General features: G+C 48.2%; 1 protein-coding gene across 11 annotated transcripts in view; it reads right to left on the reverse strand.

Annotated features, from left to right (window-relative positions):
- The window catches only part of SEPTIN6 (septin 6), a 69,173-nt gene extending 44,148 nt beyond the window's left edge, over positions 1–25,025 (reverse strand). For 3 of the 11 annotated variants that reach the window (XM_068534208.1, XM_068534207.1, XM_068534209.1), the window contains exons 1-6: positions 22,369–22,571; positions 20,891–21,012; positions 19,313–19,478; positions 19,029–19,109; positions 10,798–10,912; positions 3,174–3,369 (exon numbers count right to left, since the gene is read on the reverse strand). In XM_068534208.1, coding sequence (XP_068390309.1) covers positions 3,174–3,369; positions 10,798–10,912; positions 19,029–19,088 — 371 coding nt within the window. In that variant the 5' untranslated portion in view covers positions 19,089–19,109; positions 19,313–19,478; positions 20,891–21,012; positions 22,369–22,571. Of the gene's footprint in view, positions 1–3,173; positions 3,370–10,797; positions 10,913–16,255; positions 16,452–19,028; positions 19,110–19,312; positions 19,479–20,890; positions 21,013–22,368; positions 22,577–23,470; positions 23,612–24,716 lie in introns of those variants that run through there. The other 8 variants (XM_068534205.1, XM_068534201.1, XM_068534202.1 and 5 more) reach the window with 8 other exon arrangements.
- Between the last annotated feature and the right edge of the window lie 327 nt (positions 25,026–25,352).

Raw genomic sequence — 25,352 nt, forward strand, 5'->3', positions numbered from 1 at the left:
GAGGCATAGAGAATTTAAGTGCCTAGTTGTAGTGTAAGCCCTGACAGTTGTAACTTGCATTTTTGTAACGCAAGTGTCTGATTTAAGCTTTGATTTCGGAGGCATCCACTTCAAAAAGGCACCTACTTCAAGGACAGCTATCTCGAATACACACACTGCCAGCCACAGAAAGATAAGGAACCAGCCCCGCCCATCTCCCCCCCACCCCAAGCTTCCTGTTTTAAAGATATTGGTGGATTTCTATAACTGACCATTTAGGCCATCTGTTTTTTTCTCTCCCCACGTGTTAAATTCCCGCTCTTATGTTTTACATTCACCAATAAAGATTAAGCCCGCAAAACCACAGGCCGCCTACCCTCGATCCCTATGAAAGCAGAACCCCAGGCCCAGGTGCTCTCTCTCTCTTTCTCTACCCTCTACCTCGCTGTGTAGCCCCAGGTGTGACTTGTCCTTTCCAGAACCTGTGAGTAATAAACCCTTTTCTCCCCTTCAAGTTTCCTGATGGTTATTACTGAGGGCGTCTTGCAATCATAATAAGAACCACAAGGGCCGGTCCAGCCGCAACATTGGTTATGGATAGGCTGAGACCAGTACAAAACGCTTGTCCAAGATCCCTGAGCTAATAAGTAGCAAGGTGGGATTTGAACTTAGGTCTGTCTGAGACCAAAGCCTAAGTTCCTAAGCACATCCCTTTCCAGCCTGTCCTCTGTCTCCCTCTCGAGTTTCTTTTGCTTCAGCAGCTTTCAAATGGTGCCCTTCTCCAGGATATGGCCTTCGTCACTGCTCTTCTCAGTTTGCCCCTGCACCCTGGGTAAAGCAGGGCCTTCTGATGCTCTCTTTCAGTGCAGCTGCACTGACCTATCTATGTCCTCATGGCCCTGTCAGAATGGAGAAAACACGGCTTTTTATTACAAATCCCTGGAGCTTACTCCACTCCTGTTCCCCGGCCCATTTCCCGGAGGCTTCTCATTTTTCCTTATGCGAGTTTGTATTATTTGATATAAGCATGTATCACATTTATAATCAGGAAAAACAGTAAGGATATTAAAAATATAAGAGAAGTAGATTAGCCTCTATGGGCCTCTATCAGTTTGGCCCTCCCAAACCATCATTATGCAGGCGTTTTCCAATGTTAGATATGTTGACTATATGTTACTGAGAACTGTGAAAAATTTAATGCAGGAGATGCCGAGCAATCTGCAGCTGAGATTAATCACTCATATTGTGACCCAAATATCCCCTTTCCCCAGGGTTTAATTTATTCTCCACCAAACAAGATTAGCACAATAAGCAGGCCTATACAAAGCAGAGGTGTCTTTCGTCTAGAATTTCAAATGGAAAACAGAATTCAGTTCAATTATTAAGGAGCTAAATATATTTATTCATTATAAGGAAATGAGTATGGCTGTTGTTATTTTAAGGGAGAAATAGAAGAATTTGGGATACAGTTCATCTGAGAAGCAAGGGAATCCTCAAAGGATGAGCAGACACTTTGCTCAAAATGATGAATGACCTTTTCTGCGAAGAGCACCTGTGATAACCATGTGACTTTTAGTTAAACGCAGATGGTGCCTGACGCTCTCCCCCTCCCTCAACCCAGCCCTCATCTCGTCCTCATCTGAGCCTCTCACTCCAGCCCTCACTGGCACACCGTTCTCAACCACCCACAGTCTCTCCTCCTACCTCTCTGCTTATTCCAGATCGGTCTCTTTCCAGGATGTCTTTCCCTCCATCTGCTGACTTAACATCCTCAGGTTTTTATCTTTAGCCCAGCGTTCATCTCACTCGGCTCCAATCCCTGGATGATCTTACGTGTGTCTGTGGCTGGAACATATCACCTGTACCTTGATAACCCAAGTCTGTTTCCAGCTCTAACCCTGCATATGCAGCTGACTACCGATAAAGGTCATCTCCTCTCTCGATGGTCCGCAGGCAGCTCAAACTCAACACGTCCTAAACAGAGCTGATTCTTCTTAAACCTGGTTCTCTTATGGTAACTCTTACTGAATGCCGCCACCATCTGTCCACTCTCCAAAGCCAGAAATCCAAGCCTCATTCTAGGTTCTTCTTTTGCCTTCCCAACCCCCAAGTCCTGTTGAGTCTACCTACTCAGTAGTTACCAAATCTGTCTCCTCTTCCCTGTCTCAGCACCTGTTTCACTGCTGGCCTCAATCAAATTGGTCCAACAGTCTCCTAATTGGTCTTCCTGCTCTCCAGCCCATCTCCACACTATCCCAAAGCCCCCTCTTCAAAGGCCAATTCGACTACATCATTCTACTTCATAAAGCTTTTCAGTGGCTCCTTATCTACACATTCTACAACCCCTCCATGATCTGGTCCCTGCTTACCTCTTCAGGCTCATCTCCCCTCACTTTTCCCCCAGCTCACGCCAAGCACCGGCCCAGGGGCACAGCAGGTATCGCGGGGCCCTAGGTTTACACGATTTGAAGGGCCCTCCAAGAAAGATCAAACAACACAATGACTAGAAATTAGTTCCAGGGCTCTGGAGGCGCGTGTGCAACTGAGGGCCCTGAAACAAGCTTCACTAGCTTCACAGTAACTCTACCCCTGGTCTAGCCAAACAGAGAAAGCTCAGTCCCCTAGAACATGCCACAGTCTTCCACATCCCTTTGCCTTTGTACAAGCAGCTGTCCCTGCCCGGGATGCTGTTCCCAACCTTCCCTTGTCTGTCCAGCAAAATCGTTCACCCTTCAAAGGCCAGCTCAGGGGCACCTCCTCTGTGCAGGCCTCCCTGACCTCCCTGCATGGAGCTGATTGTTCTCTCCTTCACGTTCTCATTGTAGCTTGTCCTTTACCTCTGTGTACCCTGTCCTTTACAGAGCAGGTCACACTCAAAGGAACTTGTTTGTTTAAGACCAGGTTTCCCCATGAGTCTTTGCCTCAAGGGCAGAGACAAGGTCATTCCTTTTTAGATTGTCAGAGCACAGCAGTACCTGGCTCAATAAATGTCTGCCGAATGGAACAGAAAGACATCCTGCTTTGGGCAAAGCGTGTGGAGTAGAACACTGAAATAGACAGGGACCCTGGGCGGAGGCGGCGCTAGTGAGCTCTCTGCTGCCTGCCTGCATCATCTGAGAGGTCCAGCGGGACCCCAGTGGTGAACTCCTCCCCGTGGCCTCCTACTAGCCTCCCCACCCCACCGCCTCCCTTACCTGTCCTCCTTGTTGATCTGGTCCCCGAAGCCCACTGTGCTAACAATGGTGAGCTTTAGCCCCACATTGCTTTCTTGAAGGTCATATGTATTGGACCGGAGCTGGACACCCGGCTGTGTGTGGGTGGCTGGCTCCCCCTCGAACTTGGTGTTGAACAGGGTGTCCATGAGGGTGGACTTGCCCAAACCTGTCTCTCCTGAAAAACAAAAGAATGAATTATGATGCATTCACACAATGACCACGCAGCCATTACACATCATGTTTCGGATGCATATTCACTGACATGGGAAAATGTACACGGTAAGACACTAAGTGAAGTGCACATAGAACTACATGGGCTATTTGATCTCAGTTAAGTGAAAAACAGTAATAAGGAACTGCACCAACATATTAGCAGTGGTCATCTCGGGACAGTGGAACTGGGGTAATTTTTCTCTTAGTCTTCATATTTTTGTGTTATTTGAAAATTGAGTATGCATTGTTTTTATAGTCAGAAAAAGAAACCATGTTAAAGGCAGTGATGGCGAGGTAGAGTTATGCCTAGAAAAAGACTGGAAGGGCATACAATGTACTCTTACCAAAGGTCATGTCTGGGTGGTGGGGTTATGTGCGCTTTTCACTTCTTTCTTTATGCTTTTCTCTATTTTCCAAGTTTTCTACAAGGAACGTGTATAGCTTTCATAATAAAAATTTAAGGGCTATTTTCAAGTTTAAAAGAAAGGGACAGCAGTCCCTCATCAAATAAATATCCTCTCCTCTCAGTCCCCACCTCTCCCTGCCAGACCCAGACAGCACCCGGATATGTATCCCAGTGGGGAGACCATTTTTAGCTAATGGAGAGGGAATTTAGCAGGCCACAAATTACTCTTCCCTTTAAATTTCAAACAAGCCAGTCAATTGTTTGTTTAACTAACAGGCTGCGGGATACTAATAAATTAAACCCCTGGAATTTCAAAACCACTGGCTTTCGCACCAGGGCGACGAGTGGGGGAAGGGCTGCGGGAACTGGTGAACGTTTGTGGAGGTTATTCCTGAGAGACGCAGAGGATGTCAAGTCACGGCCAGGAACCAAGGACCGCGCTTTGAAGACCTGGGCTACCCTGCTGTTCTGCTATCATCACCCCTCTTCTCCCTTTCCCTGCTCCCAACCCTGGAGATGTGAGAATTGACACATCTTCCCAGTTGGGAATGGGGGGAGTGGGTTTGCCCTGGGCAAATCCTGGCCTGGCAAGTCCCCTCTTGTGACCAACAGCACATATCTGCACGGCAGTCCAGGGCTAGGGTTAGAGCTGCACAACCAATAACCGTAAATGGTCCATCTCCCCTCCCACCTCTGGGTGTGTCTAGCTTTGCATCTTGCAAACCTCTTTTATCCCCAATAATGAGCTATGAAGGCAGGAGGTGCTTTTAAAAATATCTGTCTATGCTGAGAGCTTTCTGTATGTGGAGAGATCAGTGAGAGAGAGAAAACAAGGAGAACATTCAACTCAGCCTGGCTACCTGGCCCCCCAGCCCAATTTCATAGCCAGGTCTGACTAATGTGGTTGATTGCCAAGGTGCAGGGAAATGGTTCCTCACACAGATCGTGCTTCCAGCCAGGGTCTGCTATACCTATTAGCAGCAAAGACTCTCCCAGAAGAGGCCCTTTTTTCCCTCCCTAAAGGAACAGGAAGTATTTGGGTCCCCAGAAAAATTTGGTGAGGTGGGGGCCTTTGCCATGGGAGGTGGCAGACTTGGCTAAGCAACGGAATAAATCGCCCCCCTCCCCGCACAAGGTGCGGGTGCCGCTCCACTGCAAAGGGGCCAACACCTCTGAGACGGGAACACAGGGCGGCTGGCTCTCCCTAACTCGCCTTCCCTCTGGGCGTTGAAGCTTAAGCTACATTTTCACCGGTCTTTGTACGTGCCTAATAAATTGTCCGTGTACATCCCCACTTTCAGACCCTCTCTCCTGTTCTGTGAGCTCTCTGCTGAATGCCCCGCAGCTCCTAGATCGTGGCGGGCCCTGACTCCCCAGCACCCAGAGCTGGCTCCCTGACTCCCTGATCCTAAGACTTCTCAGAGAGCAGGGGATGGGCAACTTCTGGTACTCCCCGGGAGCGCCTAGCAAGAGGCTCACACAGAGGCCTCAGGAGCAGTACCACAGAGGGAAGGGCCCGCCCTGTTTGCACAGCTGTAGAAAGGGAGGCCGGGTGGGCCGGGCAGGGCAGGGCAACGGGGAAAATGACCACCCGGATGCCTGCCAGTGCAAAAGGGCTGTGGAAATTAGATGCTCAATGATGAATGCCTGGAAGAAAAGACCCGGCGGGTGTCTAGGGAATTGTGATAAATGCAACATGAGAAGAGGGCAGAAAATCAAGTGTGCTTGTCCCATTGCTATCGAGTGCTCCCGTTCCAGTTTTCCATCAATGTGGAGCCTGGGGGAGGGGAGGGGTGGGAGCTCTCTCTCGATGGCTGGCACAGACCCAGCCTGAGCCTGGGATGTTGTCCTGGGCCCAGTACTGAGGGGGGGAGTGGAGCCACTCTCAGCTCAACTCAGATCAGGTCAGCAGATTCCACACCCCTGCAAGAAGGTGGGGACTTGGCAATTAGATTCCAGCAGGAAACCTGAGGAGTCCCGAGGGGTCAATTTCTCTCTCCTCCTCCCTCCTCAGAGTGTACAGCGGGGTTTCTTAACCCTTTTTAAATCATCTCCACCAGCCCAGAGGATTTCCTCTCACTTGACTTAATGTAGATAGGATCCTGGAAACACCAGATTTTTAAAAAAGAATTCAACTTAAAACATGGAATATGAAATCTGCTTTTTCAAACTATACTCCCTGGGCTAGTCTGATGTTGACCTCTCTACCCTGAGTTCAAAACCACTGTGACAAAGAAAAGCTTAGCCCTTTTCCTCACCTGCTGTTAACATTTGCATCCTCTGGTACCTTGTGCAATTAAGTCCTTGCAAGTGATGAAATGCAGAGTCCCAGGCAGGTTATCACTAAATGACTGTGACCTAAGCCTAGCCCTTCCCCTTCTCTGGACTCCAGTCTCTTTTTTCCATAAAATGAGCAGGTTTGAGTAGTAATAATAACAGCTATTGCTTCTGGAGCACTTACTATGTGGGCACCACTGTAAATACCTTACATATATTTCCTCATTTATTCCCTAAAATAAGGCTGTGTATTAGATAATACTACTATTTGTCCTTAATTTACAGATGGATTAACCAAGCCACTTCCTAGCTATGTGAATGTGCCCCTGCTCTTCCGTCTCTCTGCACGTCACATTCCTCATCTATAAAATGTGGAGGAAGAAACTGGCCCAGGGTCACGAAAGTAGTATGTGGCAATGCCAGCATTTGACTGCAGGCAGTCTGACACTGGAGCCCATGCATGTTCTAGTGCGTCCCATAGGTGTGATATGTTGTTTCATTCAGTCATTCAACAAATATTTAGAACCTTTAATAGGAGCCAGGCACAGGTTTAGGAGCCGGGGATGCAGCAATGATCAGGAGCTAGTCTCTTCCGGCTCCGAATGTTGGAATAAACCAAGAGAAACGTCTTTGAGTTCAACCGGAAGGTGTCCAAAAGGGAACTCTCCAGGAACTCCTGTTGGCCAAGGGAGCCTATGGATGGGGACGAGGTCCTGCCTGGCTCTGTGACCTTGCCCTCTACTTCCTCCTGATCTTGCAGAGACCTGGCAAACAGTGGTGTGCTGGAGCCGGCTCGCCCGGCTTCCTGCAGCTCTTCCCAAGCCCATGTGCAGTGATGTCATGTTGGCAGCTTAAAACCAGCTATGGTGGGAATAACGACAGCACAAAAATTGGTAAATGCTACAAACCACGGCAACTTTTCTCCTGAGAGTGGGTTGTTTGACGCTGACCAGCACACCACCGCTGGCAGCCTGTCTTAGACAGGTGGACGGCTGCCTCTCCCAGAGACGGAGAGATGAAACCATCGCTCCCTGACCCTGAAAGAATGCTAGCTGCCCTTCCCCTCCTCCTGCACTGAGCCTCAATCCTGCTTCTCTTGTATGTTTTTTTTTCCAAGTTCAACAGAGCCCAGTTGAGCCTGGAATCCTGAGCAGTTTCAAAGTAAATATTATCATTATGACCCTTTGTGCTCGTCACAGGCATTCTCTGTTGCTGGCACATTCGGAGGGCTGAGTCTCTTTGGGGCTCTTTCCCAGCAGAACGTTTGCACTGCTGACTCTAGTGGTTCCTCCAACGCCTCCTGTACTATATCTAGAATCCTGGGATCCTAGTGATTTCCAAAGCTAAGCTAGTAGACTGGGAGTGGGCTAGTAGATTTTTTAGAACGGGAGGGGGACCTCAGCCCACTCGGTAATTACTGTCAACCACAGCGTCTGTTGGAGAGGAGCCATAATATGCTCACACCCATGTGCCTGGCCCTCTAAAAATAATGATCGTAGGTGTCATCATCAGTGCCCTTATGTATAAATTATGCTCTTGATTCATAAAAATTCCCCCTCTCAATCCCAGCATGCACATGCACACTTATGCACGGAGGGTACTCACTCCACTAGGCTGGGGCCTCTGATCAGCAGCCCAGCACGATAAACAATACTGTGATAAAAACATTCTAGATCTCTGTTAATAACCAAAGCCAGCGTTACCATAATTTTACACTTAAAATGCTCTATCAGAAAAGAAAAGAAAATCCTTTGGGGAAACATATTCTATGCCCAAACAGAACCGTTTTATAATCATCATTAAGGGAGTAAAGCTGACCGTTATGCACAGGCAGTAGGCATGAAAGTATGGTCACTGAAGGTCCTGCGAGAGAAACGATCACCTTCAGCAGCCAAGCTATGGATCCTTCGCCACGTCGGTGACGCTACCCAGCCCCACGGCTGGGCTGAGATTACAGCCTTAGAGCCACCGTAAGCCGTCTGTGACTTTGGCCCAAATTGTGGGTTCTCAGAGCAATGACAGGCTTGTGAGCCCAGCCAGAGAGGGGGATGCATGAGTTGCAGGCTTTTTTGGATCAGGGATGGGGAATGCAGTTAACCCAGTCTGGGTGGGTGCATCCAAGGGGTGCACCTGCACGGCTAAGAGGGGAGCTATTAGGGCAGCCATTTCCTGAAACTTCATAAGTAGAGACAGAGAAAGAGGAGGTGACTCCTTGGGTGTGAGGATCTCCTTTCTACCCTTCCCCTCTTGGAGGGTCTGTCCTGGGCAGTTGAGTGATTCCATGCCCGCAGGTGCACAATGAAGCAGTTGCATATGTACGATGCCTGGGTGGGTAGGGGTTACTGTTTCTCCCACTTGGGACTTCCCTGGTGGCGCAGTGGTTAAGAATCCGCCTGCCAGTGCAGGGGACACGGGTTCCACCCCTGGTCCGGGAAGATTCCACATGCCGCGGAGCAACTAAGCCCGTGCGCCACAGCTACAGAGCCTGTGAGCCACAGCTACTGAGCCTGCAAGCCACCAACTACTGAAGCCTGCACGCCTAGAGCCCGTGCTCTGCACAACAAGAGAAGCCATCGCAATGAGAAGCCTGCGCACCGTGATGAAGAGTAGCTCCCACTCACTGCAACTAGAGAAAGCCCGCGCGCAGCAGCGAAGACCCAACGCAGCCAAAAATAAAAATAATAAATAAATAAATAAATAAATAAATATTTCTCCTGCTCACTTTGCCTTGAGCTTGGCTGCGTCTTCCTCCGGGCCCTAGGGGAGCCTGTGGTCCACATGTCCAATTACCCTACGCTGCCGCCCTCAGAGAGCCATTCTGACCTATGCGGCCTCCCTCCTAAAGCTTTACTAGCCCACCCAATTGCACTTGGTGTGAGAGGCTGATGAGGGTGGGCCTGTCACTTCACTTCTCATCCCCTCAACTTCAGTGCAGGTCACCCGGAGCTCTGGGAGGAATGCCAAGGGACTCCAATATGTTTGTGTGGAAGTTTTTCAGTAATCAAATGTTATGTGAAATAAGCTGGCCATCAGCCAAAGATGGGAGAGATCTGGCAGTGCTAATATTGGATGTGATGGCATTTGATCTTGATGTCGATCACCATGACTGCTGTTTATTTTGTATCCCTCTCCTAATAGCACCTCATCGTAACCATGGGTAGACTTTTGGCATTTGAAGAATTAACAGCCTAGATCTGGACTCTCAGGCCCATGATATGTAAATCTGTGAAGCACATATTTTCATCTCATAGGTTCCAAAGCTGGTGCATGAGAGTGAGTCATTTCACTAGTGAGTGAGCCTAGCTGACTGCCTGTCAACCATACTTAGAAGTGGCTTTGTTTTCTCTACTTGTCCTTGAGCGTGTAGCTAATTCTCCGACAGAAAATGATCTGAGGAGTGCCAGGGAGGGAGAAGAAAAAACAAAGAGTCCAAGAAAATGAATGACCTTAGTTACAAAACAGAACTTTAGACTACATTAGACAGTAGAATACCCAATTCAGTAGTGGTTCACACCCTCAGTATGAATGAATTCCCCGTACGCTCTATACAAAAATAGGAAAAGGCAATTAGCAAAAGTGTTTTGAGTGTTCCGACCAGCATGAAAACTGCCATTATTATGGTATTTATAGAATCATTAAGGTTTGGAGGTACATCACTAAAAACATGCAGGTATGCCTTACCTCACTGTATAGTGAAAATTATACACTGTGATCATGTTTGCAAATTTGGGATTATTTAAGGTCTAAGGACAGATTCTCAAAGAATGTCAAGGAACTGCTTGCTGTTCCTGAGATTTGTTTGGTTGGTGCTTGACAGTTTCCGAAGTGCTTCTGCATTCTCAAGAGATGTCTCTGGCAGCGGTTACCGAAGCAGTGGGAGGGACAAAGGGTCAGGCAGACCTGGGTCCTTGTCATGGCTCTGCCACTTATTCTGTGTTGCCTCAGCTAAGTCCCTTATCCCCCCGAGTTTCTTGGTCTCCGTCTGTTCCATGAGGATATGAATGCCACTTGGTCTGTTCACTTCCCAGAGTCCTAGTAAGGACCCAAATTGTTAACACGGGAAAGGGTTTGAGAAATGTAGTGAGTGGTTCCTGCGGGGATAATTCATGCATTCATTTCACATACATTATTGAACTCTCTTTGTGCTGTAATTAGCACAGTAGAGGTGACTAAGACATGGTTCCCACACTTGAGACTAAAGGTCCAGGCACAGATACACTTAAAGGGAATAAAAAGAACTTGGCACACAGCTGTGTGGTCCCTGCACAGAGCTCAAACTGTACCAAGCACAGCAGGGCTGCAGAGGAAACAGACAGACCCAACCCACTGCCCACAGCTGGTAAGCAGGCATCTTTTCACAGCCATTACCTCCCTCCCAATTCTGCCCTGGCTCCTATTTTCTGCAGTCAGAACAAACCTGATAAGAGTAGTTGAGCCAGACAGCTCCCTTACAGAGTTTCCACTGGGTGTCACACAGCTCAGCTCCCCCCAAGGTATGGCCCCACATTCTGGTCTGGGCAGGGAAAAATGTAACTACAGCCAGCAGCTCACCAAAACAAGCAGAGGGATAAAAGAAGAAGAGGGGCAGAAACACTCCTGCAAATAGATCAGAATGACACACTATTGAACCTAATGACCTTCAGAGCCACACCCAGCCATTAAGGATCCATATTCTGTAATAGAATTTCCTGCTATGGAAATACTCACCCACGCACAGGATGTTGAAGCAGAAGCCCTGGCTGACTGACTTATTCACCAGCTGGTCGGGCAAGCTGTCAAACCCCACATGTCCAGCCAGGGGGACAGTTCGGCAACCTTCACCCTAATTTGGAAGGGGAGGGAGGGGAGAAAATGAAAATGTGCTTAAAAGCAACCTGGGTCTCACTTCCCCATCCAAATGCTCTCTGTGCTAGGAATTAACACCCACTGGGGCCCATCTCCCCTTAGCTAGTCTCTGATCCAAAGCAAAATGACCCATTCGCTTAGAAATCATGGATTCTTGGGTACAGTCACCCTTGAGGCTCCATAATGAACATCACATAGTTCCAGACAGAGCAAACTACAGAGGGGGCTTGTAAGGGGTGGGAGGGCAGGGGGTCAGGGGGTGAGAAGGTTCCCAGTCTTGGGTTAATTCTCCTCACAGAGACTCAGTTTCCTTTCACGTCTGTCAAACGAGATAATATTACCTTACAGATGATTGGGAGACTCAAATATGCCAACACATGTAACGAGCTTAGTACAATGCCTGGAATACGTATAAGTATTCAGTAAATATGACAAAGGTACTTCAAAAAGCAATTTCTCTTCTCGGGACTTCCCTGGTGGTCCAGTGGGTAAGACTCCTCGCTCCCAGTGCAGGGGGCCCAGGTTCGATCCCTGGTCAGGGAACTAGATCCCGCACGCATGCTGCAACTAAAGATCCCTCATGCCCGTGACTGTCATCTGGCAAGATTGTTACCCTCACACATCTCACCCCACACCCTCCAGTGGAGTATTCTCAACAGACAACCATATGCCATCATTCAGTCCTGGTTTGTATATTCTGGGCCCCAGAGGGGTTCCTGAAGACAGCTGGGTTTCATGAGTGGCCTGCATCACTCAGGGCTATATTCACCCCCTTTTGCTTTTCCTCACCCTTTTCTCCACCTTTTTATCAAAGCAATCAAAAAAAGATCTAAGGGGCTTCCCTGGTGGCGCGGTGGTTAAGAATCTGCCTGCCAATGCAGGGGACACGGGTTCGATCCCTGGTCCGGGAAAGATCCCACATGCCACGGAGCAACTAAGCCCGTGCGCCACAACTACTGAGCCTGAGCTCTAGAGCCCGTGAGCCACAACTACTGAGCCCACGTGCCACAACTACTGAAGCTCGCGCGCCTAGAGCCCTTGCTCCGCAACAAGAGAAGCCACCGCAACGAGAAGCCTGCGCACCGCAACGAAGAGTAGCCCCCGCTCGCCACAACTAGAGAAAGCCCGCGCGCAGCAACAAAGACCCAACACAGCCAAAAATTAATTAATTAATTAATTTTTTTAAAAAAAGATGTAAGTTTCCCACTGTTCATTCTTGGTCCTCAAGACTGCAGGGGAGACAGAAACCTAAGAGCCAGTATGCTTTCTTGATGGAGCCTCCTACTTAGCAGGCATCGGAAATTGGGAGGGACTCAGAGTTGAGGTTTCCTGAGCCATATATTATCACCCCCGGCTGCCTCTTCCTGTGTCCAAATTCAGCACCATGAAACTTCAAGTGCTCCAGGGCGTCTGGTCCAAGTGCCAAAAGATGAGGAAAGGGAATTTTCAAACTGAAGACAGTGAAGGGCAGTGGGGAGAACTCCACATCTTATTCTTAAAGATTTATTTCATTGTCAAGCCTCACCCAAGCACCTCCCACGTGCCCACAGTTATCTCCCACCTAGCCCAGTGCTGTGAGAGCCCTAAATAGCAGAAGAAAGAGTATGGCCTTTATTCCCTAGGCAATGGGGTTTGAAAGGGGCATTTTGAGTGTTTTGAGCAGGGAGGGCCATGACACAAGTAGTCTTTTCAAAAGATCATTCCAGCTGCAGGGCTGCAGGGCGCTTGATCGATGGGAGGAGAGAGGGAGCAGGGGCAGGAAGACATATTAGGAGAGGACTCCAATAACGCTGAACTGGCAGAGTGACAGCCAGGCACTGTGACGATAAATGCGGCTTGAAGTGAACTGATCTGACTTGGGACTCAGGAGGGAGGAACAAATTTGAGAGCCGTCCTAAAGAAAGGATGAGACTCGGTGAAGGATGGGGCAGAAAGAGTGCGGGAGCAATCAAAGCTGTAAGGCTGCAAGGTCCTACGCCTGGGAGATTGCATTGATGGCACCAAGGGCAGAAAGAGGGAAGCCAGGAAAGGGTGCTTTAGTGGAAAAGTCGAAGATTCTAGTTATAAATAGCCATTATTTTAAAATTACATTTATCAGGTTTTTTATAAGAGTAATCCATGTTCGCTGTAGAAATTTTAAAACATATGGAAAATTATAAAGAAGAAAATAAAAATCACCCATAATATCACTCTCCAGAGATAATCACTATTAGTATTTACATGTATTTCCCTACAGTCTATATATAATACTTTTTTTTCTTTTTTCTTTCTTTTTTTTTTTTTTTACAAAATAGGGATAATCCTGTATATTCCTTTTCATCACCTGGCTTAATAACCTGACACTTAACATAGTATGGATGTTCTCTTGAGTAATTAAGTATACTTCTAAAACATTACTTTTTTGGCCACATAGCATTCCATTGTAGGAATTTACCACATTTTCTCAACCAGTGAAATGTCTTCCACTACTAGACATTTAGCGCGTTTCCAAGTTTTCAACATTATAAGTAATAATTCTTGTTCTTACAGGTTTGCATAGTCTCTGATTATTTCCTTAAGCTAAATTCCTAGAATTAAAGCCTGCTGGGTCCAAGGCCACACACATTGGAAAGACTTTGGTACACACTGAGAAATCATTCAACAGAGAATATTACAAATGTCTATTTCTAACGCCAGTATGCGAGACTGTCTGTTTACACATACTTAGACCAGCACTGAGTTTGAGGCTTTTTAACCATTGTGAATTGAATCATTGCAAAATGGCATCATGTAACTTCATTTGCATTTTATTAGTGAGAGTGAACTTTTTTTATTGTTCAACTATATATGTGTATTGTGTCTATGTATATGTGAGTTGCCTATTCACGTCTTTGTCCATTTTCTTAAAATGGGTGCTTGTCTTTCTCTTCTGGATTTGTAAAAGCATTTTCTATATTAAAGAAAACAAGATAGTTTTGATTTTATGGTGACACATTTACCCACTAAGTACTTAGCAATATGGGATTGTAGGCTCAGGGAGAATTCAGGACTGAGATATAAATTTAGCAGTGAGAGGTATGAAACTGGATGTGTTCTTCAAGAGACAGTACAGGGAGAAAAGAACTAAGGACTGAATATAAGCAATGCCCACAAGTAAGGAATGGGAAGATGAAGAGAATTCTTCCAAGGGGTGGGAGGATGATCAGAAAAGTAAGAGATGACCCAATAGTTTTCTTTTTTTTTTTTTTTTTTAAATTATTTTATTTATTTATTGTTGGCTGCGCATGGGCTTTCTCTAGTTGCGGCGAGCGGGGGCTGCTCTTCATTGTGGTGCGCGGGCTTCTCATTTCGGTGGCTTCTTGTTGCGGAGCACGGGCTCTAGGCGTGGGGGCTTCAGTAGTTGTGGCGCATGGGCTTAGTCGCTCCGCGGCATGTGGGATCTTCCCGGACCGGGGCTCGAACCCGTGTCCCCCTGCATTGGCAGACGGATTCTTAACCACTGCGCCACCAGGGAAGCCCGACCCAATAGTTTTCTATCACCAGAGGCCAAGATTGAAGTCAGGAAGGATTACAGAGAAACGACCATTGGTCTGGATTTGGTAAAGTCCACTGGTATCTTTTAGAATCCTTTTTTCTTCTGTATCTTTTTACCCGGTGTCCAATACACCTAAGTTAACTGGAAGGTTTGGGGACTATGGAACATGGAATCTGGGTAATGTGTCTTTCTTGCCAATCAAGATTTAAGCAGCAAACTGTATGTCTCAATCCTTGTAGTTGAGAAAGCTTCGAAAATGAATTTGTATATGCAGTTCCTGCTTTAGGAAATCCTGCCTAGCAAGCACCATTCACTCCTGCTTTGATGAATCTTAGATGTCAAGGTCACCGTTATGAATATCAGTCCTCATTGTTCAGAGGTAAATACGTAACGGTGAAAAGGACAGGACATTGGGCTGAATGGACACTGACCCCAGGACAGCCCCTGGAAGTTTCTTCCCTCTTCCCTCTCTAAACCTCTGATAGCTTAGCTCTTTCCTCTTTCTCCTTAACGTGGCCTGATTAATTGAGGACCTGACTGCTTTGATTGCAGTTAATTGAATGTTCCCTGGATTACAAAGTGCACAAAAGGAGATGGAACTGGCAACTTGGCCCAGGACGTCTGACACTAAAATCTTAAGTTACCATCTTGAGTGGCAGGTGGTGCCACGTTTGACGCTTTGAACTGAGAGGCTAGAAAGGCCACAGCCACCAAAATGTTAAATGGCCCATCTCCCGTGACCTGCAACCTCCCCTCGGGATCTACTCTAGAGAGACTCACATGCCTGTACAAAGGTCCATGTACAGTACAAGGAAACTCATTACAGAATTATTTATAATACTGAAAACCTAGAAAAAATAAAAACTAAATGTCCGACAATGGGAAAAATATTGGGTTGGCCAAAAAGTTCGTTCGGGTGTTTCATAGGTTGTGCCAGAAAAACCAAACAGTTAACTAAATTATGGTACGTGCATATGCTGGAATATTCCACAGCCATTCAGAAGAATGCAGTAGGTCTAGAAACAGAGTCACAGATGTAGAAAACAAACTCATGGTTACCAGGGGGTAAGGGCGGGGAGGGATATATTGGGAGACTGGGATGGACATATACACACTACTATATATAAAACAGTTAACTAGTAAGGCCCTACTGTATAGCACAGGGAACTCTACTCAATACTCTGTAATGGCCTATATAGGAAAAGAATCTAAAAAAGAGTGGATATATGTGTATGTAATAACTGATTCACTTTGCTGTACACCTGAAACTAACGCAACATTGTAAATCAACTATACTCCAATAACAAAAAAAAAAAAGAATGCAGTAGGTCTATAGGTACTGATCGGAATATCTCCAAGACATATTATAATATAGAAAAAAAGAAGCTGTAGAACAATAAGCACAGTATGAGGCCATATATGCAAAAAAACCCTCCGTGTGTATGTGCACTTAAATGTATGTGAGAGAAAGGGGACTAAAAAGCCACCCACCACACCTAGAACTCAGGGTACCTCAGGGGAGGGGACTGGAACTAGGGGCTTACTCAGGGGGGTAGTCAGTGTGCTTCTGCATTGTTTGATTCTTTTACAGCATGAATGTATTCACACATTACCTGTGTAATTTAAAAAACATTTTTAATACACGAAAAGAGAGTTCTGGCTCAGCTTTGCAGCAGGGGTAATTAGGCTGCAGAGTCTGAGAGGAGCTAAAAGGAAGGCAAAAATGAAAGCGTGCTCCTGAGAACTGGGAGAGGCCCCACTCCCCTCCCCAATTACATTTCCTGTTTTCTCCTCATCTGCAGTCACCTGCGGTCTTGAAATACGTTATACCACATTTCATATCACAGGCAGAAACAACGCTCTTTCTCTTCTGCCTCCTCCCCCGAGGACACACCAATTGCGCGTTTTAATTGAATAGTCGGAGGTTCGTGTTATGAAGAACGAGTGAGGGCAGTTCAAGCTGTGCATCGTTCTCCCCTTGCTGTGATTCTGAAAATAAAGGGTCCCATAAGCACCCAAGTGGGTAACCCCCGCCCCCCTCCCCACCTTCCAACCTTTATGGCATAGGACGCAAGCCATGTAAGAAGCCTCCGGAAACTGAGGGAGCATCTGTGTCGATGGAGAATTTCTGGCCTCCGTTTAAAACTGGGGTGGAAAAAAAAACTGGGGTGGTCAAGTTAGTAGCTGTCATTCTGAAGGACAAGACCAAAACAAAAAGTTTGGAACCCATGGCCAAAGACCGGGCTTGTCCCCAACTTTCTCCTCTGGCCTTGGCACAAAGATGCTAGGAAAGGACAGAAACACTGAAATAGGATTCTCTCTGGCAGCCCCATGTGTCACTTACTGGTGGGCCTGATCTCTCACACCCTCCCTTCCTCTATCTCCCTCCCCAGCTCTGAATATCAATCTCTGAGAGACCCTGCAAATCTTCAGGACGCTCAAACTCAATGAATAGTTCAATGATGCATGATGGAATATTAAACGGCTGATAAAAATATATTCTAAGAATACTTAATGGCATAGGAAAATGATTACCAAATACTGTTAGACAAAAAACAAAAACAAAAACAATACCCTGTGTATACAGGATCATCCCAATCATGAGGAAAAAAAGTATGTATGCATTTTTAAAAGCTTGGAAGAATACATACCAAAATGGTGAGAATGGTTGCTTTTGGCTTGGAGGGGCTGTAGGAGCTGCTGCTTTTCTGTTTTCCAAATTTTCTACAGTAGGCATATTTTACTTTTATAATCAGAATTAAAATATTATTTTTTTAAGATTCTATGATGATACTTTCCTAGGCAGGAAAGTGGCCTCAGATATTTTAGCAAAATCTTTAGTTACAGCCAAAAAGTTGCTTTATGTACAGATAACCAGAAAATTTGGTGAAGTATTCAGCTTTCCGGCAGTTTTATTGTATATAAAACATTTATTTTACCAATAATACCATAAAACCTTATTATTCTTCTTATTATAACATATTTATATACAATATAACATTATTATACAGTATGCCTTATTCTTATAAAGATTCATGCGAACCAGGAGTCAAACTCAAATCACATACCCTGAAACATATAGCAAAAAGTCTTGCTGAAACAATCAGGTGGATGATAGCCCTATCTGCTACCTCCAGTGTTACCAAGGGAGTGAGTGCCACTTATTATCCCGTATTATCAGCTATAAGAACCACAAAAGCACTGCTAAGTTCCCAGAGGGTTAAAACAACAACTCCAATATGCCTAACACATCAAACGTCAGGATTTCCCTGGCTCCGATTAAGGTGAGCTGAGAGGAAACTGACAGTAGTAGCGATGCCCTGAACTGGGAGAGAGAAATCTGGGGGCCTTTCCGAGGAGAAATAAAACCTGCCAAAGCTAGCAGCACCCCTTAGGGGCCCCAGTGCCTTTCAGTGGGGGAGCAGCTTAGGGGATCCTGACGAAGCACAAAGGAAACCATCCTCACCATACAGGGAGAAGGCCCAGTTTTGGCAAATCCAATAGATGGAACTCTGGATTTTAATACACCAGATCAATTCCAGAGTGGCTTTTCATTCTATAAAAGGATTCACAGCAGGATTCTATTAAATAGCCAGCTCTCCTAGTGCATGTAAAAGGGGATTCAATAGACAAAAATTCAGCTGTCATGTACCTTTATAGGAAGTCAATAGCTATATACACCTACACGGACGGACAGACAATATGTGAAGGGTTGTTTGTTTCTATTCCAGTTCCAGAGACCCTGCTGAGCTAAAAGCACAGACTTGCTTTCTCTACAGCTGTCTCCCCACCCAGCTCAAGGAGTCAAAGCAGGGAAGGGGTGGAGTTAAATTCCGCCACCTCGATCGGAAGCAGAAGCAGAAGCAGAAGCAGGCAAGGACCTGAAAGAAATTAGGCTGGAGGAAACACAAGAAGCGTACAATGTCAGAGCTGGAAACACCCTTAAAGATCACTTAATCCAACCCGTGCATTTGACAAAAAGGGAAACAGAGACTCAGAGGCGGGAAGTGACTTGTCCCGAGTCACAGAGTGATTTAGTGGCAGAGAGTGGTGCTGGGACCCAGGGCTCTGTCAAGTAGACCGCCGCTCTCAAATGGAAAAGCTGACTCAAGTGGCACATAGATTTCTTTCTGCTGCTAGAATTCTGGGACATTGGGCTTGTGGCTAATGCCAGTCGGGAGGAGAAGGGTCATGGAAAATGATCCAGAAGCCCGTGGGCTCGCCAAGGCGCCTCTGGCCCACAGAAGGCAACTGAGGCGGTGGAGGCCAGGAGACGCTGGTGCCCCTCTTCTGCATCTTCTCTCCCACCTCTAGCTCCCATTTCCCTCACTGCTGACTCAAGCCTGAGCCTCAGCCTGGCCTCTGCTCAAGAGCCCCAGGGCTACCGAACCCAACCAGCCAGATTCTAGGTAAAATATCTCCACCTCAGCCAGGGGTGACCCTTGCCCAGGGTGGGTCAACTTTCCCACAAAAGCCTGACAGACCCCCTTCAAATCAGGCCATTTAGAGTTTCCTAGGTGTTCTGGCCATTGTTATCTCCAATCTGTTAAAAAGAGGAAAAAAAAAAAGGTTTACTCACAGGCCTCTGGATGAATGCCCAGCTGTCCTCTGGGGAGCCTGAATTTGCCTCTGCCTCCATCTGGTCTCATTTAAAGGGGATCTGAAAAAACCCAGTTCCTGCCTCAGCGCCAGTGCTCAGAGCTGGGGGCCTCTGCTGCGAAAGGAAACTGAACACGACCTCACACCTCATCAGGGCCGTGAAGGCAGAGCTCTGCTCCCGCGACCCAGAGAGGGCCCTGGCGGGAGAAACCTGAGCCCTGGGTCCTGTCCCCGAGAAGGCCCGCGAATCTTTTGGCCAGTCACCTTTAAGTGAGTGGAAGGGATGACCCCACTGCAGGGCCAGCGGAGGGCGTGCTGCATAATTCAGCAGATGGCTGCCTCTAATGAGAAGACACTGCAGAAGCGGGAACGTTATCTCCCCCTCCCGAGCATGTGGTCCTTCCTCTGTGCAGGCAGCAGAAGCCTCCTCCTGCCAAACCGAAGAGGAAGGGTCTGTGTTTCAAATTTATTCTGCACGCCTCCTCCAGTTGTTACTTAAAATAATCCATCATTACGTGGCTGGTGGCTCCAAGATTTTTATTTAAAGCAGTATGGGAAAGAAAGAAAGGAAGGAAGGAAGAAAGGAAAGGAGGGAGGGAGGGAGGGGAGGGGAGGGAGAGGAGGGGAGGGAGGGAAGGAAGGAAGGAAGGAAAGAAGGAAGGAGGGGAGGGAGGGGAGGGGAAGGAAGGGAGGGAGGGAGGGGAGGGGAGGGAGGGAAGGAAGGAAGGAAGGAAAGGAGGGAGGGAGGGAAGGGAGGGGAGGGAGAGGAGGGGAGGGAGGGAAGGAAGGAAGGAAAGAAGGAAGGAAGGGAGGGAGAGAGGGGGAGGGGAGGGAGGGGAGGGGAGGGAAGGGAGGGAGGGAGGGAGGGAAGGAAGGAAGGAAAGAAGGAAGGGAGGGAGGGAGGGGGAGGGGAGGGAGGGGAGGGGAAGGAAGGGAGGGAGGGAGGGAGGGAAGGAGGGAGGGAGGGGAGGGGAGGGGAGGAAGGGAAGGAAGGAAGGAAGAAAGCCCACACATAGCCATGACTGTGCTATCTGGGGTTTAAGCTGAGAATCTTTTTTAACATCAGAGAGTCTTCAAAGCACCCAAGTATACTCTTCTCGACCTCCATGAGTATACTGAGGTGGGGGTGGGGGGGTGGCAGTGAAAAGAGGGGGAAGAGGGGACATGGCAGGATTTTTATTTCTTGGAAACATGATGAAAAGGCCAGAGTTTTTTTTTATAAAAACGAATCTGTGTCATCTGGAAGGTGTTTCATTGCTTCATCCACTGACCAGCAATAACACTTTGGACTAAGTCATTTGGTCTCCCTGAACCCATAAAATGAAAAGAACAGTAATACTCATCCAGGAAGCTGCTGGGGAAAATGAAATCATACAGATGGAAGCGTTTTGAGATCGTTGAAAGAGACATGTTACACTTATCTACGGTATTCTTTTTCTTTCTTTTCTTTTCTCTCTTTCTTTCTGGAATGTGGTTTTAACGTAAACGCAACTGAAAGCGCTCCTCAGTTGTTCATGCTAATATGAAACCAAGGCTCCGATAATCCAGAAACCCAGGCAAGTCCAGAAATCAGTCCTACTCAGTTCTGGAATACCTTTATCCAGGGGACTTATCTTTCTAATTAGTTTTGCTCTGGCTAATGCAACGGGTTCGCTCCCTTACAGCACAAAAAGGGAGGGGCCGTGCTGGGTAACAAAGCCAGCAATTAATAGAAAATTTACAGCAGAGACTCTACAAAGTAAATGCTGTGCACACGACTGCAGATCAAAATCTCATTATACTATACAGACAAATCGCTCGGCTGTAATGCAGTTTTGTAATAAGAATGCTGTGAACACTCACATTTCCAGGTTTTAGGATATGAAGAGGAAACGGGGATTATACCGGCCTCTCATGTGGAAGCTCTGAGAGGGCTGTCGTGTGTGCCGTGGCCACCACTATATCCCCAACACCTGGCACAGGGTCTGGCAGAGTCGGTGCCCAATAAACACATGTTGAAGGAATGAATGAAAATAAAAGTGCGTGAGTTAACAAATGAAATGTTCCCAGCCTGGGAGCAGAAGTGAGATCTCACCCATCTTCACACCTACCCTTTTCCTAGTTAAAGCCCTCAGCAAGCCTTTCCTGTCACCCACCGCCCCCGCCCACTGCTGGATCAGGTCCCCTTGTAATGAATTATCCTAGCGGGCAGTAGCTCTCCTCTGCAGCACATCACAAAGATAATTATAGTTATTTGTGTCTGCCTCCACTACTAGACTGTAAACTCCCCGAGGGCAGGGGCCATGTGCATTTGTGGGGAGGAGGGCGGACATAGTAACTTCCCTCCAACTTTTAATTTTGAAAAGTCTCAAACACACAGAAAAGTTGGAAAATAGTACAATGATCATTAATATACCCTCGACCTAGATTCAAGAATTTTTAATATTTGGGGCCATGCAAATTTTCTTCAGTGCTGTATTCGCAGTAGAGGTATGGGTGAACATTGGGGTTTTCCTCTCCCTGCTTGGGGTATAATATGACTTTTAGTGCGAGGTGGTGGAGATGGCTGAGGCAGGGCACTTCAATGGGAATCAAGGTTAAGTGTCATTTGATAGCAAGACCAGAGTACAGCCACCTGTAGGCGGTTGCCCTGGACAGTTGCCCCAGGCCCACCACAGCTAGGGCAGTGATAGGCCCTGCAAGCTCTTTCTTTAGGGAGAAAGACCATTACCTGGCTGCACCGTGCCTTGCCAGGTTACCTTGGACAAGTCATGGAACCTCTCAGAGTATATATTAATAGCAGCCCAAGCCACCTCACAGGCAGGAGTTGGGGATGGAAACATCCCAAGAATCTTCTATAGTTCTCTAATTATTTCACCGTGTCCACAATTTGTCTCTCCAACTAGACTGCAATAAGCGTAAAAGCCAGGAACTATGTCTACTACTTTTTTCTGGTATAGTTGACCAGAGCTAGCCATAGTGCTGGACACTTAGCAGTCAATCAAATAAACACTTGTGGACATGATTAAGAAACAGTTTTGTCATACAGAATCTCTGTGGTGTTCATTCAGATGGGATGGGATTGTATTATGTACACAAAAGCTGAACTCCCAAGTTGCATGCATGCCCAAATAAGGATCCTATCCAGCAACTCTAAGGTCTGTTTTTGTCACTAATGATGTTACCTTACAAGCCAGAGTGACCCTCAACTGACTCTGGAAAGGACAGCCCATCCCTCACACACACACCAGAGCACTACTTGCAGGGCACCATGTCCCAGAGCTCATTAAAAAGAACTCCTAAGCCAGGCACACTTAGGTTTAGTCTCCAGTCTTCTTTACCCAAACCCTGGATACTCATTCCCAGGAAGAAACAATCAGCAGCCAGACGTCCAAAGGCCTCCGGAGTTAATTCCATCTTCCCCTGGTGAATTACAACTTCTTGCAGACACAAAGGCAGAGAGACAAATGACACATAAACAAGAGCTTCACTGGCTGGGGGAGGGGGGCATGGAGAGTGACGTCAGTTTTCCCAGAAACCCATTTATCACGATAACAAGGTCTCAAGTGCTCGGGCTGCTCTTTCAGCTTCAGAATCTGGCATATAATTATGTTCTTCATCATACAGTAGGGCAAGGCCAGCCAGAGCAAACTGGAAACAATCAAAGCAAGCCAAGTGGCCCTAAATCACCCCCACCTCCATTTGCAGAACAAAGGGGATCTCTGGGTTGCCGGAGGTGAAACACAACCTACTGGAATGTTCCCCTTTGCTACATCGGCCCTTCAATCTTAATTCAGGTTAGGGGGACTGGTGAGAGAGTATGGGCAGGTCGATGCAAATTAATTAGCTGACAAGAAAAATCACTAGTGTCCTTCTTGGTCACTAACGATGGAGCAAGTGTAATCCAGGAGACTAATTCCTCTACTTAAGGCATGCCATCTCTAAAATACAGGTAATGGAGGAGCAGAAAGACACTCTGGGAACCCTCAAAACACTAAAGCAATACATATTACAGTGCCAATCTTGAGGAGAAGAGAATTCTCTCAAATTCCATTGTCACAGAGCACTGTCTCCCACCTTCTGCTGGTTCTTCCACATCATGACTGCATAAGGAGCTCCATGCTGGGGTCTTTCAGGGGGTGGGGGAGGTTCCAAAGAAATCACCTTGCCCTTCCAAACAAGAACAAGAGGATGGAATAAATGTATCCATTTCCTGCAGAGGAAATGCTACCAGACTCTGGATTCAGATTTTGAAAACAAATCAGTTTCAATTACACCAAATACCTAGAGGCTATGTATATTTTTTGCACTGAAATTGCATTGCATGGAGTATTTCCTTAAATAAGTAAGCCACAAGGTTTAAAAACCGTGTGTGTGTGTGTGTGTGTGTGTGTTTCAGAGATTTGCATCAAGTAGTATTTAGTGTCATGGGATCTGACCTACCTCTACTTCACTCTCCTTCCTCACCTCAGGGTGCTGGTAATTGTGGGCTTCTTAAAATCCCAGATACCCATGGATGAACAGAAAGGATAGGTTGTTCCCTCAAATGGAATCATTCCCTCCCTTGGCAACGAAACTTCTGGTCTAAAAAAACAAACATGGAGCCTCGGGTCACTTCAGTATAATTTCTCTGCACATCCCAGGCTGGAAAACTTCAATTCGTTAAATGAAGATTTTTTTTTTTTTCCAGAGTCGGCTGCCAACAAAAAGAGAGAGACGGCACCGCTTTTGCAAGCGTCGCACTGATTTTCCTTAGTCCCCATAACAAGAAGCCAGCTCCACAGGTTTTGGCACACAAGCCCAGTTACACTGAACACGCACCGGAGACAGATCCCCCCGCCCAGAGGCCCGCAAAACCCTGGTCAGGTGCTCAGAAACACGCCAAAGTACGCAGCCAGCCACCTACAGGCCAGCGGACTGCACCCCACACAAACGCACAAATGGGACCCAGAGGCACACAGCAGAAGCAGACGCCGAGAGAAGCGTCCGGACACAGACACAAGCACCAGGGAGGCGAGCACACTCCAAGAAACTGGCGGACTCATCTAGGGTCACAGACAAGCCGGGCACCGCCGCCCGCCCGGGGAGGCACGAGCGAGCGCGCGCGCGTGCACTCATACGCACACAGTGATACACACACAGACGCAGTCACATATGTAATGCATATGGAGAAACCCTACCCCAGCCAGTCACCTCCCCGCCCCCCTCACCACTCGCCGCCTCCTGCCCCAGGCTCACCCCAGCCCCGAGCCCCTCTGGCTGAGGAGGCCCGGGTCCCGGCGGGCTGCGGGGCGCAGGGGCGCGGCCCGGCAGCCGGAGGGAGCGAGGCCAGGGTGCCGGGGACCCGGAGGGCTCGGCGGCCAGTGCGGCCATTCATTCGGCAACGCCCCAGCGGCGGGGCCGCAGCTGCAGCGAGGGAGGCGGCGGCGCCGACTGCAGCTCTTGGGCAATGCAACTTCAGTCGCCGGCCCGCAACCCGGACCAGGTCCCCCACCCACACGCCACCACGGTTCTCGGGGACGGGAGGCTAGGGGACTGAGTCGCTGACCCCGGGAGCAGAAGTCCCGCCGCGCCTTGGCTCCTGGATGCTGCCCACTGCCTTCCTCGCTGTGGAGGTGGCGGCGGCCAGGTCCCCTCGGCCCTTCCGAGGCCCCCGGCCCAGGCGCTGGCACCCAAGCCCCGCACTCACCACCTGGCGAGCTATATCGGTCGCTGCCATCGCTCCTGCCTCCGCCAGGGCTGCCACCGGCGCCGCCGCAACGGGAGCTACAGCACAGGAAACAGCGGAGCTCCTCCGACAAAGAGAAAGTGTTACACTTCGGGCGCGACCAAGTCCGGTGGGGGGAGGTGCAAGGGAGGGGCCCCCTCGCCTCGGCTCCAACCTCTCCTCTATCGCCCACCCCCTCGGAAGTGGGGTGCGGGGAGGGGGCGGATTTAACGCGCCGCTTCCCTCTCCCGCGAGCCTAGTTCCGGCTCTCCCTGCAACCTCAGTTGTAGGCCTTTGCGAAGGGGGGCGCGGGCTCCCCTCGGTGACCACGTCCTCTGCCCCCCCCTCGCCACTGGGCTCCGTGGTACGTCCCGACCTCTGCTGAATTGTCACACACCCCCCTGCTCTCGCCTTACATCCCTGAGTCCCCAGACCCCGGAGGCTGGAAGGGAGCCCCCGCCCTTCCCCCCCCGCCGCGCACAACTCGGCGACTGAGCCCTGCGGTCCTCCTCTCCCTCCTCCCCGCCCCCTGTACCCCCTCTTCCTCCTCACCGAGATCTCTGGGTGCTCGGAGGGGAGCGGCCGCCACTGGAATCTCGCTGCTCCACCACACCTCCC

The sequence above is a fragment of the Eschrichtius robustus genome, chromosome X, assembly GCF_028021215.1.
Source record: "Eschrichtius robustus isolate mEscRob2 chromosome X, mEscRob2.pri, whole genome shotgun sequence".
In the NCBI taxonomy this organism is placed as follows: domain Eukaryota; kingdom Metazoa; phylum Chordata; class Mammalia; order Artiodactyla; family Eschrichtiidae; genus Eschrichtius; species Eschrichtius robustus.